This window comes from Gopherus evgoodei, chromosome 7 (assembly GCF_007399415.2).
Source record: "Gopherus evgoodei ecotype Sinaloan lineage chromosome 7, rGopEvg1_v1.p, whole genome shotgun sequence".
In the NCBI taxonomy this organism is placed as follows: domain Eukaryota; kingdom Metazoa; phylum Chordata; order Testudines; family Testudinidae; genus Gopherus; species Gopherus evgoodei.
The window spans coordinates 95,911,983-95,929,763 of record NC_044328.1 but is presented as its reverse complement, the minus strand read 5'-3'; the positions used below and the strand labels follow the sequence as shown (position 1 = coordinate 95,929,763).

The following is a 17,781-nucleotide window of genomic DNA, read 5'->3' as shown; positions in this document are numbered from 1 at the left end:
TTAAATTGTATTTTTTCTGGATAAGGCTGTTTATCCATTTTCTATAAGCAGAATGACCCTGTAATATTTCATCTTAAATTTACAGAGATTATTTTTACTCTTTTTGCCTTTTATTAAAACTTTCTTCTTTTAAAGACCTAGTTGATTTTTTACTCCTTGTTAATGCTAAGGTACTGAGTCTGTATTCCCCAAGGACTTGGTGGGAGGGAAAGGTAAATTTCCTCTTTGTGTTAGATTCACAGAGCTTGAATCTGTATTGCCTCTGGGTGAGGGGGAGAAGGGGGAGAGAAACCTGATCTCTCTGTGTTGTGTTTCAAGGAGTTAAATCTCCTGGTGTACCCAGGCAGGAAAGATCTGGGAGGAGGTAAAGATGTGGGGGGGGGGGGAATGGTTTATTTCCCCTTGTTGTGAGACTCAAGGAATTTGGGTCTTGGGATCCCCAGGGAAGGTTTGGGGAGACCAGAGTTTATTCGGTACTCAGAATCCTCATTGGTAGCAGCCTATCAGATCTAAGCTGGTAATTAAGCTTAGAGGATTTCATGCTGGTACCCATAGTTTGGACGCTAAGGTTCAAATTTGGGAATTATACTATGACAACTTCTAATGTTAGCTAAAGGAAAATTTAACAGAGATGGATCAAAGAAAGGAAAGGGGAGAGAAAACTGAATTAAAAATCAGAAGGAACTTGTTTTAATAGAAACATCTGGATGCAAATCTGTTAAATTTGGAGTATTGTGTGCTCTCCTCCCCTACCCTGTTTCACCACCTGTAGACTTAAATCATGACAGACTTGAGCATTCCAAGAGAAATGAGAACATGAGGGGTGCTTCAGTGACAATATGTGTGCTTGGGGTAATCAAAGATCTAAGAGTCTCAGCTAAACATCACTGTCCCAAAGGAGACATCTGGGACTGGTTGTCTGCCCCCTCAACTGTTCCACAAGCCTGGAGGAGCATGATCCTGCAATGGTTGCACAGATTGTTGATGCTTGTCACCATGGAGCTGCTGTCACAGAGGTTTCAGAGTTGTTCTAGAACCTGGATGGTGACCAGCTACTCAAAGAAAGAGGTAGCTGAAGCTGGTATCTCAGAAGGCTTTCCTCATGAGGTGCAGCAGCACCATGGAGGCTTTGGGAGAGGCGCTTTCCTGCCCAGTGTGCTTGGAGCTGTTCACTCCACCAGTGCTGGTCCTAACTTGTGCTCATAACTTCTGCAAGCAATGCCTGGAAAAGATCCTCATCCGCCAAAACTGCAGTCATGTTAATGGACAGTTCTGCTGTCCTATGTGCAGGAAAGTAAGTAGAGACGCACATTTAATCTTCTCTGTAGTCAGAGCTCTTCTCTTTATTTGCAAGACAAGGGTCTGCCCAAACTTTTCCCAACTAAAGGGGCACATTGCCAGCTTGCAAGGAGCCTGAGGCCATACCTAATTTAATTTAATAAAATAGAACAGATGGTTGTGACTCCCCTGACATCTATTAAAAATGGTGCAGCCCATGGAGACTATAGGTCCAAGCATGTAATACGCTGGAACACTTGCTATAAAATATCAGTCTTAAACTAAACATCTCCATGGATTTTAATCAAACAGCATGTTTCCTTGATTGTTTTTTCAAAATCTACAGGACTTGTGCTTATATCACATGTAAATTAATTCCTTCTCTTGCATTAATTTAGAATGTAACTAGCATAATACTCCTGTGGTTTTATAGACTTTAGCAAGTTAATTGAAGTCCTTCTTTTAGAGTCAGGATCTGCTACCATTATTCACATGGAGCAATACTTTACTTCTCAAGTGGTGCTACTCGACGTGAGAAATGGTGACAAAATCTGGTCCTAGGTTTTTACATAGTTTTTACTGGAGCAAAACTCCCATTGATTTCAATGTGTATGAATGGAGGAGTCTGTCCTGCAGCTCTTATTCATATGATTGAATCTAATTGATTTAAATGAGTAAGAGCTCCTGGACTGGAACCTCAGGATTTAGCTCTGAATGAGGGTTTTTTTCTTCAACTATTAACAGAAGCCATGTGAGGGTCTCTGCTTAAATACAAGGGGCTAAATTCTGTATGTGAGATCACATTCAGTTCCTTTTGGTTCCAAATGTGGGTTTTGCACACACTTATTCAAAGGCAGAATTTGGACCACTGATACTGATGAGCCTTAGATTTGTAAGTTATACATTAGGAGGAAATTGCTGTCTAGATCACTTAGCTGCAGTACTGTATTTCAGTACAAGATCAAATTAATATAAACCACAAGTGAAGAATGTCGATGCACTGTTTCTACATTACACAGCTATGAAACCATCAAAGAAACAAAGTATCTCCTGCGTCTCTCAAATAGTATGTAACAGTTTTTCTCACTTTTAGGTCATATATTTGAGGGGCAGAGGAATAATTGGATTACCGAGAAATATTCTGGTTGAAAGTATATTGGAAAAATTTAAGGATGAACTTGAAAACATTCGTGCCCAGGAGCAAAACCAGCTGTCCCAAATATGTGAAGAACATGGGGAAAATATGAATTTGGTATACATTTATGTATTTCTTATTTTTTCCTTTATTTAGTTATTTGCACACCAAATCTGTCCTGTAAGTGTTCAGTATTGACTTACTCAAAATGAATTCTATTGGTTGGGTATTGTAGTGGAATGGTCATATTCTAGACAAGCTGGTCCTTTATATCATGTTCAGCGACAGATACACCACATCATTTGAATTTTAGACTATAAAAACATAAGTAAAGGGCAAATCCTACCATTTGAATTGCTTCTTTCCCAAATGGATTACTTCCATCTAGATGAGGAGTCTAGTTGGTGGTTTGCAGTTGGAAGAACTACCAGCCTCCTAATTAAATTCATAAAATCAGATTCACCCTGCAAAAAAAAAAACATAATTATAGAAAAGGTCATTATTAATTAGTGCTTTACATTTTCAAAGCACTGCACAAAGATTAAGTGATTCACTAATTAGGGCCAGAGTTTTGCTACCTGTAGTCACATTGAGTAGTGCTTTATTCCACATGATTGCTACTCACAGAGGCCACAACTCAGAACATTACATACAGGGGCGGCTCTAGGTATTTTGCCACCCCAAGCACGGAAGACAGGCTGCCTTCGGCGGCTTGCCAGCGGGAGGTCCCTGGTCCCATGGATTCAACGGCACGCCTGCAGGAGGTCTGCCGAAGCCGCGGGACCAGTGGACTCTCCACAGGCATGCCACCGAAGGCAACCTGCCTGCCGCCCTTGCAGCGACCAGCAGAGCGCCCCCTGTGGCTTGCCACCCCAGGCACGTGCGTGGCATGCTGGTGCCTGGAGCCGCCCCTGGTTACATAAATGTGCCTAGCTAGAAGCACATGAGTAGTCACACTGAAGTCAATGTCTCAAGGTTTCCTAGCTCTCATTCTGGTGGTCAGGCCACTAGACCTCTCACCCCTTCTCAATGGCCCAACAACAAATAACAACTGTCACTCCTGCAACAACATTAGAGAAAAAGGCATCAAGACATTACTAAATCATTTAGTTCAAGAGACACTAAAACCTCACTCACTCCAACATCTGGGAGACCCACTAAAAATTACTGTAGTTTGAGAATGAGTAACTGAATGAACCTGAAAAACAAAGAGAAACTCTTCAGCAGAGGTACATTGTCCATTTAATTTTAAAGAGCCACACCACCACTTTGAAACCTTGCACCGGCTTCCTATTTCACAGCATCTAGTTCAAGTTTCTTATCCTCATACTCTAAGCCCTTTATAAATCTGCCTCTCCCTGCTTATCTGCTGGTTTTTCGCCTTCCTCTGCAGCATGGGGCATGGGTCACTTGCTGGAGGATTCCTTGCACCTTGAGGTCTTTAAACCATGATTTGAGGACTTCAATAACTCAGACATAGGTTAGGGGTTTGTTACAGGAGTGGGTGGGTGAGATTCTGTGGCCTGCATTGTGCAGGAGGTCAGACTAGATGATCATAATGGTCCCTTCTGACCTTAAGTCTATGAGTCTATGAGTCTAAGTTACTGCACCAGTGAAGCCACTCTCATCCACCCGCTCAGCCACTTCTCACACAGCCAGTTCTGTGCCTTCCTCCAGGCATGGAATACTCTTCATGAACAAATCTGTAAATCACTGTTTTCTTCCAACTGTAAGACCTATTTCTACCATGATGCATATAAGAAATCAACCAATTAATAAAGACTCAATGGAAAAATGAGAACAGTTCAACTTTATCTCCTACTGTAATTTTGTTTCCTGACAATTATAAACCTAATGTGTACAAAATGGTATGCATCTCCCCCCTCCAAACTTTATACATTACTTGTCTTCTTAGACAATAAGGTCTTCAGGGCAGTGATTGTGATTTCATATATGCTTGTGCAACACTTACTACAATCCCTAATTATGGGTGGATACTCCTGTGATATAAATGTTAAATAATAATATATATATACACATAGTACTTGCTAAATGCCTGTTGAATGTAAAGTGCAAGGCAGCTTGAGTAACAATTAACCTCCCTTCAGCATCTGTTCTTAAGAACTCTTAAGAAGTGAGGAGAGAGTATTTCCTTTGGGGTAGAAAATCTAATGTGTGTTGCATGGAAGAGTTTGGATTACTAAGGTTCCAGTGGAGAATGCCATTGGAACTGAAGGTTGCTGTAGCATGAATTTCGCCCTTTTGAAGACAACAGTCTCAACTTCACTCTTAACATGTTTTCAACAATTGCACCAGTATTTACTTAGCAGACTAAGCCTAATGTTCTGGGTCAGTGTGCCACGTAGCTGACAACGTGTAAGCATACATGGCTATACTAGAAAATGACTGTGTTCTTTTCTCAGATGTGTCTGACTGATGATGAACCAATTTGTGCAATATGCAAGATCTTTGGAAACCACGAGCATCACAGTGTTGCAAAAATGTCTGAAGCTTACACAGCAAGAAAAATGACTTTTATTAAAGATATAGACTCGTTGCTTCAGAAATCTGAAGGCACAGTACAAGCTAGGAAGGTATAGTACAAGTGACTCGCTTTCTTTCATGGCTGGTCTACACTATGGGGGAAAATCGATCTTAGATACGCAACTTCAGCTACGTGAATAATGTAGCTGAAGTCGAAGTATCTAAGATCGAATTACTCACCGTCCTCATGGTGCGGGATCGATGTCCGCGGCTCCCCCTGTCAATTCTGCAACTCCGTTCGGGTTGGTGGAGTTACGGAATCGATATAAGCGTGTTCGGTGATCGATATATCGCGTCTAGATGAGATGCAATATATCGATCCCCGAGCAATCGATTGCTACCCGCCAATACGGCGGGTAGTGAAGACGTACCTCAGTTTTATTAACAGAATGACATGCATGACCTGATGTTTGATACAAGTTTAGGCAGATAGCCCTTAGGAAAGGATTAAGTTATATAAAATGATGTGGTTTAGTGGTGTGACTGTGAGACTAAGTTGTATTTCTGACTCTTGACTTCTTCTGTGATGTTGCCAAATCACATAATCTCTTTGCCTTTAGTTCCCCCATAGGTAAAATGGGGTTAATAAAGCTTACCTCACAGGAGTGTGAGGAGGATTAATTAGTCAATGCTTATCAAACACTTTGATGATGAAAAGTTTTAAGTATTATCATAGAACTCAGACACATGAACAGTCACACAGCTTGGCTGATGCTACTTGCAAAGGGAGAACATGCAACCCTGTCCTCCAGAATAATCTCAGTGGGGTAGCAGAGGCCATGGTCTTTTCCTGGTGGGGCAGATTTGGGAGAGGCAATGCGGTCCACCTGAAGGCCCTTGGGAGGCGAAAATAGGAGCCATCCTCCCACCCAAAATCACCCAAGATTCAATAGATCACATGTCTGGAAAGAGTGAGTGGCTCTGGAGAGTTGGCAGGGCACACTCTGAGGGAGGGGTTGGAAATTCTCTGAATGGACCCTGCAGGGTTCAGTTTGTGTGGCCCACAGTTAACCCTGCAGTTTGTACACCATTACTATTGAGCCCAGTATCCTAACTTCAGCAATGATGAATATCTGACATTTCAGAGAAAGGCAAAAGAGCCATAAGGCACCAGTCCAACTGTATAATGCTGTACGGGGCAGGAAATACTACCTGATACCTGTGGCACCTTGAAGCAAGGGATTTATTTACAGGTCCAAGAGGATATGCAGTCCTGGCTGGTGCACACAGAAGAGTGTGCTTTCATTTTCTGAGCCTAGTTATTTGCAGGATGCATAGAATCACTGGCTCCAGGATCTGGTAGTCTGGAACTCTTCTTGTTTGCCTGGCCAGCCTCTCCTTTGGCTGAACAAAGGTAACACTGCATTCAACTGAAACCAAGCCAGCCTTTTACATTTATACTTCCTTGCTTGACTGGACACAAGCTTTTGGGTTCCTGGCCCTGGGAGCGCTAAACAATTAGTCTGTCTGTCCCCAAGTAGCTTCAACCTACCCAGCTTCTTCCCAGGGACACTTCCTGTATTCCTTTGCCCTCCTGGTCTTTTATAAATCACAAACTCCAAAGGCTTTATTCCCTGGAGTCCCTCACAGTTGGCTCCCTCTTACTGAACTGCAGGCTGCTCTTATTTTCCTAAAAATTCCCTTAGTCACCTGACCATTTGTCATGTGACTTCACTCATAAGCTAAATCTGGCACTGGTGTAGCTGATCCCCAACCTTCTTGAAGGGCCAGTGAAAGAATGACTAAAATATCTTTAGCTTTTTCATTGTCAACATGAGAAGGGTAGGCATGTAGATTGTATGTGACATGGCAAAGTTTGATGACAATTTTCCAGGAGTTAATAGCATGGGAGGCTTCCCTGATGACTTTACATTGTCCCTTGTTATTTGGGGTCATGTGAGCTTGCTAACCCTATTCCTTCCCAGGCTCTCAATCTTCTGTGGATGCCTGACCTCCACTTGGCTGGGTTATAGAGAGTCACACAAGAACATTTGGATGACCTTGAAAACTTGAGTAATAGAAATGGGATGAAATTAAATAGTACAAAGTGCAAGGTCATCCACTTAGGGACTAACAAGAAGAGTTTTTTGCTAGAAGATGGAGACTTACCAATTGGAAGTGACAGAGGAAAAGAAAGACTGGGTGTATTGATTGACCACAGGATGACTATGAGCCACCAATGCAATGCAGCAGTGAAAAAGTTTTATGCAATCCTAGGATGCATTAGGCAAGAGATTTCCAGTAGAGCGAGGGAAGCATTATTACCTTTGTACAAGGCACTGGTGAGCCCTCATCTGGAATACCGTGTGCAATTCTGGTCTCTCATGTTTAAGAAAGAGGAATTCAAACTGTAATATGTGTAAAAGAGGGCTACTAGGATGATCAGAGCAATGGAGAACTGCCTTAAGAGGGGAAATGTATGGTGCTTGACTTGTTTAGCCTAACAAAACGAAGGCTGAGGGGAGATATGATATGATTACTCTCTATAAATACATCACAGGGATGAGCACAAGGGATGAAGATGAAGCACAGGGATTTAAGTTAATGGCCAATGCTGGCACAAGAATGGATATAAACTGGGTATCAACAAGTTTAGGCTTGAAATTCGACAAAGATTTCTAACTCTCAGAGAAGTAAAGTTCTGGAACAGGCTCCCAAAAGGAGTACTACAGGCAAAAAACCTAGCTTATTTCAAGACTGAGCTTGATAAGGCTTATGGGGGGGAGGTTTATGAGGTCACCTACGATGGCATACGAACCATTGGTGACTGCTTTTAGCAAATATCTCCGATGGCCACAGATGGGACTCTAGATGGGGAGGGCTCTGAGTTACTGTAAATAATTCTTTTCCTGGTGTCTGGCTGGCGGGTCTTACCCCCATGTTCAGAGTCTATGGTTTGCCATATATGGTGTCAGGAAGAATTTTCCCCCAGGTCAGATTGTCAGAGACTCTGGGATTTTTTCTTTTGCCTTCCTCTGCAGCATGGGGCACATATCACTTGCTGGTTTGAACTAGATGCTCTGAAACTTGCAGTCTTTAAATCAAGATTTGAGACTTCAGTAACTCAGCCAGGCTATGGACCTGCTGCAGGAGTGGATGGGTGAGGTACTGTGGCCTGCAATGTACAGGAGGTTAGAGTAGGTGATCATGATGGTCCCCTTCTGGCCTTAAACAGTATGAGTTGTACACAATACAATCAGGAAACTATTAGCCCGCAAACTCTTCCTGCCCTACTAAAGGCCTAAGGGCCTGCCCGACCTTAGCAGAACTCCGAACGCAAAGTGCTATAAAATGTAATTGCAGTTATTTACAACTGCAATAGCTTTTGAGCATAAATGGGAGGCAAAGTTGAAGCCACTTTAAAATATAAGGCCTAAAACATATATCTAGATCCAAAATTATTTTTGAAAGTTAAAATAACTTCTCACACTTTTAACTATTTTGAAAACTACCTGTGGACATTACTAAGAAGCCCTGCATAAACTTTTTTTTAAACAGGAAACAGAGAAGCTGATCACTGAACTCCTATCCAGCACTACAGACACCAAGGTGATGATTGACACAGTTGGGATCAGTTTACTTAAAGGGATAAGGTGCAGAATTGCAGAACTGAAGACAAAATTACACAAGGACTATTCAACAAAATTAGAAAAACTGCACCTAGTAGAGAGTGAAACTGAAGCCCCCAGGCAGCTTTATCAGCAAATGAAAACTCTTTTGGAACAACATTCAAATTCAGTACAATTTCTTCAAGAGGATAAAAAACTCAGGAGCAAGATGGAAACACTTATAGAAGGAAGGTCATTGTATCAGGATCCAACAAAGTATAAAATTTCTGTGCGACAATATTTTGAAGAATTGATCAGAGGAATCAACATCAAGGATTATATCTCTACTACATCAGATGACATGCTTGCAAGTACTAGTGACCTGAATGAAGCACGCAGGCCAGAATGCCCTGCTTTTGCTTTTTCAGGTGAAAGTCCTGATCGGTCCTTCTGCAAAAGAGTATTAGGCTTATTTGAGAAATCAGGTAGCAGGGAGCAAGATCTTTTCACAAAAGCATCTTGCCCTGACTGTAGCAGTACACGAGGTACTAGCACTGATTCTTCATTCTTGAAAGATTAGTCAAAAATGTAAAATATTTAAAAAATTGATCTCCTGCAATTTACTTGGTGGAATTTGCCGATCATATATGCTCTGTTTCCTACAAACCAAAAAATAAAATAGTTGTAAATGTAAACAGGTTGAATTGACACATACCCTCTTGCGTGCCTTACTGCTTCATCATTATTTCACAGAACAACGTTGTTTGGAAGGCAGTGGTAAGAAAGCAACCCAAAAGAAGGTGGAATAAGTTACAAGAGTAATTTAGAAAAATTAAGCAGAAGAAACAGATTCTGTGCAGCAAACTGTAGTGTGTATAACACTTCGCACTGTGGCCTGATTTTTGTAAGTGCTGAGCAATCACAACTCAAGCTGCAAACAATGGGAACTGCAGATGATCAGAAAAAAACAGAAGTTTAATGCTTGTGTTTGAGTCCTAGGAAACTTATTCTGACTAGCCATATTTGGCCAAGCACAATGAATTCCTCATAAATTTACCTAATCATGCAAATGAATGTGTTCCATGAAGGAAGTGTCCACATTATTTAAAATGTATGCCTCAGGAAAGAAAGAAAGAGACTAGCCCACTGTATATATGGCAGTCTGCAGTGTGTATTTCTCTCTGATCATCCTTTTCCACTGCTGGAGCATACAAGAGCTACACATATATCATTCTGAACATGTGTGCTTTTACATTTACACTCAAACAGTGGGAGGGAGAATCTCTGCTACTTGACCCACAAATAAATGAAGCAGACACAGTGAACTCATGGGAGTTTGGTTTAGCTTGTGTATTTGTAGCATTATGGAGTCTTGTTAGCCATATCCCTCCCCCCCTTTTTTCCTTACATTAATTAATAAATCAGACTATATGCATTTCTCATAGACAAGGTAATGCCTGCTTGCTGTCTACGTGGGTCTTCTGTGAGCAAAACATTATTGAACTTATCAGCTTGGGTTTCCATTGGCTCATGAATTTTGTCCCCAGACACTTGTTGCACTAAACATGCTTTTGAAATATGGCTACAAGTCTCAGAACTTCATATGAGTAATTTGTAAAAATCCTTCTCCTCCCCACACTTTGGTTTCAAGAGTTGTAGACAACCATCCCATGAATACCAGTTGATATTCACGAAAGAATTATAACAAGTAAAGAATAAGCTCAAACAACACTATTTGGTGTGGGCAGAGGCCTGGAGGAGTCAGAGAGTTGATAGTAGTATATAAAGGCTTCCCCTGTAACATGCCATTTCAAATCAGGCCCAGAACTGGCAATGACCAAGGCCTCGCTCCTGCATGCTGTTCTGTATGGTCAGACCTCTGTGTCCACAAGCAATCCATGGATCTTCCTGTGGGCTTAGGTGTGCCACCTATGTAGAGCAGCTTGCAAGATCTGGGTCCAAAAGTTGTTACCCTTTTATAATTCTATGTGAAATGAGTGAATGGGCATACGTAGGGAGTGGCAGAAAAGGGTGGAATGGATTCTAAGGAGAGGGATTTATGAACATGGACCTATTTTGTATACAATTATCTCAAAGTTATTGCACTTGGTTTCCTTACTGCTGCCACAGATTATTTCAAGTTCATACACACTACCACCTTTTCTTCTTCAATCACTATCTTGAGTGTCACCAATGACAACAGAGCCATTTTCCAAGTCACCAATTTACATCTTCTCCAAATTCATTAGTTTGAGCTGCTTTGCCTCCCATGTCTACCCTGTCTAGGTCTCCTTCGTACCACTCTTCCTCCTCTTTGGTATTTTGACCAAAGCTCTGAGTTTTGTATCATCTACAAGTTGTACACCTTCCTCCTGCAGGTCATTATCATGTAGCGTGAACAAGATTAGGACTAACACCAATTCTGGTGGTCTTTTCATCAGTCACTTTTTTCTTACACAGGAGCTGTTAAAGGACTGAGCACTCTTTATTCCTAATATCAGAGAGGTAGCCGTGTTAGTCTGGCTCTGTAAAAGCAGCAAAGAGTCCTGTGGCATCTTATAGACTAACGGACATATTGGAGCATGAGCTTCCAGGGGTGAATACCCACTTCGTTGGATGCATGTAGTGGAAATTTCCAGAGGCAGGTATAAATATGCAAGCAAGGATCAGGCTAGAGATAAGGAGGTTAGTTCAATCAGGGAGGATGAGGTCCTCTTCTAGAAGATGAGGTGTGAACACCAAGGGAGGAGAAACTGTTGGCTAGCCAAACTGTTGTAGCTGGCTAGCCATTCACAGTCTTTGTTTAATCCTGAGCTGATGGTGTCAATTTGCAGATGAACTGAAGCTCAGCAGTTTCTCTTTGAAGTCTGGTCCTGAAGTTTTTTTGCTGCAGGATGGCTACCTTTAAATCTGCTATTGTGTGTTCAGGGAGATTGAAGTATTCTCCTACAGGTTTTTGTATATTGCCATTCCTAATTCCTGATTTGTGTCCATTTATCCTTTTACGTAGGAACTGTCCAGTTTGGCCGATGTACATAGCAGAGGGGCATTGCTGGCATATGATGGCAAATATTACATTGATGGACGTGCAGGTGAATGAACCGTTGATGGTGTGGCTGACCTGGTTATGGCCTGTGATGGAGTCGCTGGTGTAGATATGTGGGTAGAGTTGGCATCAAGGTTTGTTGCACAGATTGGTTCCTGAGCTAGAGTTACTATGGTGCGGTGTGTAGTTACTGGTGAGAATATGCTTCAGGTTGGCGGGTTGTCTGTGGGCGAGGACTGGCCTGCCACCCAAGGCCTGTGAAAGTGAGGGATCATTGTCCAGGATGGGTTGTAGATCCCTGATGATGCGTTGGAGAGGTTTTAGCTGGGGACTGTATGTGATGGCCAGTGGAGTTCTGTTGGTTTCTTTCTTGGGCTTGTCTTGCAGTAGGAGGCTTCTGGATACACATCTGGCTCCGTTGATCTGTTTCCTTATTTCCTCGTGTGGGTATCATAGTTTTGAGAATGCTTGGTGAAGATTTTGTAAGTGTTGGTCTCTGTCTGCAGGGCTGGAGCAGATGCGGTTGTACCTCAGTGCTTGGCTGTAGACAATGGATTGTGTGGTGTGTCTGGGATGGAAGCTGGAGGCATGAAGGTAGGCATAGTGGTCAGTGGGTTTCGGTATAGGGGTGGTGTTAATGTGACCATCACTTATTTGCACTATGGTGTCTAGGAAGTGGACCTCCCGTGTAGATTGGTCCAGGCTGAGGCTGATAGTGGGGTGGAAGCTGTTGAAATCGTGGTGGAATTTTTCCAGAGTCTCCTTCCCACAGGTCCAGATGATGAAGATGTCATCAATGTAGCATAGGTAGAGAAGCGGCATGAGCGAGCAAGAGCTGAGGGAGTTGTTCCAGGTCAGCCATAAAAATGTTGGCATATTGTGGGGCCATGCGGGTGCCCACAGCGGTGCCATTGTTCTGAAGGTATATATTGTCATCAAATTTGAAGTAATTGTGTGTGAGGATAAAGTCACAGAGCTCAGCAACCAGCTGTGCTATGGCATCATCATGGATACTGTTCCTGACAGCTTGTTGTCCATCTGTGTGTGGAATGTTTGTGTAGAGAACCTCTACATCCATGGTGGCTAGGATGGTGTTTTCTGGAAGATCACCAATGCATTGTAGTTTTCTCAGGAAATCAGTGGTGTCACGGAGATAGCTGGGAGTGCTGGTGGCATAGGTTCTGAATAGAGAGTCCACATATCCAGACTGTCCTTCAATGAGAGTGCCAGTGCCTGAGATGATGGGGCATCCAGGATTTCCGGGGTTGTGGATCTTGGGTAGTAGATAGAATAACCCCGGTCGGGGCTCTAAGGGCATGCTGATTTGTTCTGGTGTTAGTGTAGGGAGGGCCTCATCCTCCCTGATTGAACTGATCTTGTTATCTCTCTAGCATGATTCTTGCTTGCATATTTATACTTGCCTCTGGAAATTTCCACTACATGCATCCAACGAAGTGAGTATTCATCCACGAAAGCTCATGCTCCAATATGTCTGTTAGTCTATAAGGTGCCACAGGACTCTTTGCTGCTTTTATTCCTAATGGAAATTGTGTTCAATAGGTGATCGGAATTTCAGAACACTGAGAGCGCTGTCTGTGTCCACTTACTACTGCTCTCTCACAATGGTTATTAGGCCAATTTTTAATAATAATTTAATCATAATTTCTAATCTTGCATACTCTTTAATACTGCAGTGTAAGTAGATTGTCAGCCAGATCCTCAGATGGTATAAATTGATGGTATAAATTGATGAATCCACAGCAGTTAATGGCAATGTGCCAATTTACACCAGAGGAGCATCAGACTCTATGTTTTCTTCATCATCCCTATGAATCCACTGATTTTCTCAGTACCCAGCTTAATTTTAGTGTAGTCGACCCTTTCCAACCTCCCTATTTAACAAAAGGAAAAAGTTTTAGGCACCCACACCATAAAGAAAGGGAATTGTTGGTAACCTCCCCTTGGATTGTGATCCCCAAGTTCAGAAACCATGATAGGGAGTCTTTCCTAGTATTTTACACTTAAACTGTAATTTCTTGGTCTCTCCATCACTAGCATCTTAAAAATATTGGTGCTATACATTAAATTTCTCTTCAAAATTAAATTCAGGCTGATCAACAGGATTGATGAACAGCTGTCCCTTATTTAAAAACAGACAAACAAACAAGAACTTCAACCAACCAGAAATTGATAAAAAATGATTCACTCTCTAAGGGAAAAACAAACACTTCAGCAGCAGGACAGTTTAAGACTGAATGAAGTGCAGACCAGTTCTGTTCCCTAAGACAATAGAAATGAAACTTTCTAATTATGACATAGTGAGCAATTGTCGGTGATGAAGCCATGGCCATCAGTCAAAGTGACAGCCTCAGTAGAATACAGTCATTGAATAAATATTTCCTGCTTTAGAAAGAAATGCTTCAGCTATGGAACTCTTCATTTTTGAGAAATACTGTAGGTCCCCTCCATCGTTCATCTAGCAGAAGGAGACCTGTTTCCTTTGGAGCATTCTGTTCCATTGACATCAGCCTGGCACATTAAACATCCCACAGGGCCCATCAGAAATATCTAATATATGGCATTGGACTGCGTGACACATTAGCTGTCAAAAATTTGGTTAGGAATCCCTTGAGGGAGATACATCACTTTTAACTGAATTCTTGCTCACTGTGACTCATGCAAAATAATATAAAATGTAACAACTATTTTTCTTCAGTGAGTCAGTTCTTGTTTCCAAGTCAGTAATAAGTTATTGTAGGCTGGGGAAAGGCACATGGGTCAAGAAGCAAGGATACTAGTTCTGATGGGCTGTATTTCACCACTGAATGCTACTGTTGGCAAATCTCTCTACTGTGTACTCACACTCCATCTTTTGATCAAAGGCAGAACTGCAGGATATGTCAGTCATAGAGCAGAGCCTTAATCCAACCCAAACCAAAGTTTCTGGCACTGCAGCAGAACCACTGCTCTGTATGCAGGGCAAAATGTATCAATTTACAACAAGTGTAAAGACAAAAGGTATCTTGGCAACAGGCAATCTGTTTGGAACACAGCTTTGCCTGCCATGAGAGAGAGACTAAATTTTCGCTTGGCTTGGCTTTTGGCACTCAGCCGAGGCATCAGATCTTAATTTGTTCTACTTTCAAGATGGCAGCCTCACCCAGGGAGATGTCAAGTCAAAGAAACACAATGAACACATCCCTAATTTAAGGCTAAACCAAATGGCTCACTCAGGCAGCAGGACAGACACCAGAATGAAAGCTATCTTATCCCTAAGCAGCAGGGACTGGTGAAAATGATATCAGAGGGCATGATGGACAGTCATCTGCAAGTGCTCACCAAGACAGCCCTGACAGACACTCAGCTTCATGGATGAATCATTTTTCAACCACTTCCTTCATCTGGAGGGTCGGGGGGACAACCTTAAAAATTCCTCTTCCATGCTCCTGGTGTACCTAAACCTCTGACTGCCAGAACCTGGGACTGGATGACTGGGGATGGATCACTCAAACTGTCCTGTATCAGAGGGGTAGCCTTGTTAGTCTGGATCTGTAAAAAGCGACTAAAAGTCCTGTGGCACCTTATAGACTAACAGACGTATTGGAGCATAAGCGTTCGTGGGTGAATACATGCGTCTGACGAAGTGGGTATTCATCCACGAAAGCTTATGCTCCAATATGTCTGTTAATCTATAAGGTGCCACAGGACTCTTTGTCGCTCAAATTGTCCTGTTCTGTTCATTCCTGCTGAAGAATCAGGCACTGACCAACTGACCACTGTCAGAGGACAAAATTCTGAGCTAGATGGACCATTGGTCTGACCCCGTATGGCTATTCTTATGTTCTTATTATTTCTCATACTGAACACAGGGCTGCCTGGGGCAGGGGCAGTTTGCCCCAGGCCTCCTGTTTGTGAGGGCACCCAAAATGATGAAGGGGTGGCTGGACCAAATTTGAGTGGGTGGCATTGCAACCTGGCACACAGGGTCACAGCACCACTCAGGCTTGGTGCCCACCATCCACACTGCAGGGAGCAACTCACTCTTCTCGGCTGGGTCCAGATCCCATTGTCACTGCCTCTGGCATTATTGTACTGGGCCCAAGGCAACCCATCAGGCTGAGAGCTTGGGGGTAGGAGTGGAGTTGGGGATACCAGTTCCAATGACATTGGGGCTGAAGCTCAGTGAGAGGCAGGACTGGGAGCAGCCTTCCAGCTGCATGCAGAGCAATGCCTCCCATCCCCATGGAGAGGACAGCAACCCCACAGGCCTGTGTCCTCTCCCACAGACCACTTATCGTACAAATAATTTCCTAGGCAAATTATTACTTTGCTCATTAAAACCCAGGCAAAGACCTGCTTTTCCCTTTCTCTGGCTGACAAATATATTGTCAGCTTCTCTACTTGTACCCAAACAAAGAGACAGACACAAAAAAATCCCAGTGGTACCTCAGTTCTAGTGCCTCTCTTCTCTCATGCACAGAGCCCAATAAAAGAGAATGATAAAACTGACAACTCAAGATCTGCTATCACTGCTCTTTCTCCTCCACACTTTCTGACTCATTTTCCTCAGAAAAGAAGGTGAATCAGAAAGCTCAGACAATGAGACCCAGGCCACCTTTTCCGAGGGAAATTTTATTAAATGAGTTAGAAAGGTCAAAGGACAAGATCAAATGATAAAAAGTACTCTAAAAACAGAAAGAAAGGGAAACATTTGCCCTCTACCAGTTAAATTGAATATAAGCATTCCTCTCCTCTTTCACTCAGCAAACAGTCAAAACAGGGTGAGATTCCTTAGCTAAATAAAAGGGATACAACATACAGAGTGTGGAATATTATAATATTCCTAGGAACAAGTCTGATTAAATTGATCTCCCAAAAATTGATCATTGATTTCTTTCCTAATGTTCTAAAAGCAGGAAAAACACTTACAAAGATTCACAAGACGCCAGCTGCATCTGCATGTTTTTCCAGGGACTGCCTTTGTTGGGCCTAATGATCTTACAGAAAATTGAGGGGCACAGAACATAGACACCATGACACTGCTTAATATATGTGTTATACATAATTATAGCATTTACCTTCATGGCTGGTCCAGAAGAGACCCTTGTTTTCAGATACACTTAAATAAATAAATAATAATATGGGTGGGAAGACCAGAAAAGTTCCCAGTCTGAGAAGATCTGCTTTCACAGAGCTCTATCCTTAACATACTCCCAACACTTTCTGGTGACTACCTCAGACATCATAGATTCCAAGGCCAGAAGGGACCCATGTGATAATCTAGACTGACTTCCTATATTATACAGGTCATAGAACTCACCCAAAATAATTTCTAGAGCAGATCTTTAGAAAAACATCCCATCTTGATTTAAAAATTGTTAGTGATGGAGAATCCACCACAGCTCTTGGTAATTGTTCCGAGGCTTAATTACTCTCACAGTTAAAAAATTACACCTTATTTCTAGTCTGAATGTGTCTAGCTTCAACTTCCAGCCATTGGATCATGCTATACCTTTCTCTGTTAGATTAAAGGAGCGGTACTTAAATATTTGCTCCTCATGTAAGTACTTATAGACCTGTGATGTCAGCTCCTCTTCCTATGTGAACTTCTTTTATGGTAGTGCTGCCCATCAGCCCATACAGGTTACTCTTTGCACAAACCAATTTAAAATACAATCATTCCAGTTTCTCAAACTGGTTTTTGGATTAAAGGCTTGGATTATTGGGAGGCAGCTCTGTCGGCTGGACCAAGACTCCCAGGGACAAATCCTGCCATTCTGGTTATGAATACATGTTCTGAACATACAGAGGTGCAGGAATTCAGGATCACAGAATTTACAGAACAGTAGATCCCAGGACATTCATGCTAGACAATGAAAATACCGTCCTATTATTCTTAGAATTGTGATTGCTAACGCCCGGCTTAGTGCTTCTCCAAGTGAATACAAGGTGTTCTCGGACACTGACAGCTTTCCTGACACTCCCAGTTACTGGGCTCTTATCGTGATGAGGGACAGCAAACCGACTGTCTTGGGAAAACTGGGATGGATACATAGAACCTACGGCTGCATTGCTTGAAGTGGTTTCCATTATAGACAGGGTTTAATTGGTTCAAGGGCGATCACCAGCACCCCCACTATACACACTGCGCCCCCATCCCTGAAAAGGGCAGCTGCCCACTCTGGATTTGCTCCGCCTCCAGCAGGTGGTGTGTGTGTGAGCCCCTCCCC

General features: G+C 42.5%; 1 protein-coding gene across 1 annotated transcript; it reads left to right on the top strand.

Moving 5' to 3' along the window:
- Nucleotides 1-1,120: 1,120 nt before the first annotated feature.
- LOC115655227 (tripartite motif-containing protein 54) lies at nt 1,121-9,085 on the top strand. The gene is made up of 4 exons (XM_030570474.1): nt 1,121-1,294; nt 2,372-2,530; nt 4,837-5,007; nt 8,456-9,085. The coding sequence occupies exons 1-4, from the start codon at nt 1,121-1,123 to the stop codon at nt 9,083-9,085; spliced, it is 1,134 nt and encodes a 377-aa protein (XP_030426334.1).
- Nucleotides 9,086-17,781: the final 8,696 nt, after the last annotated feature.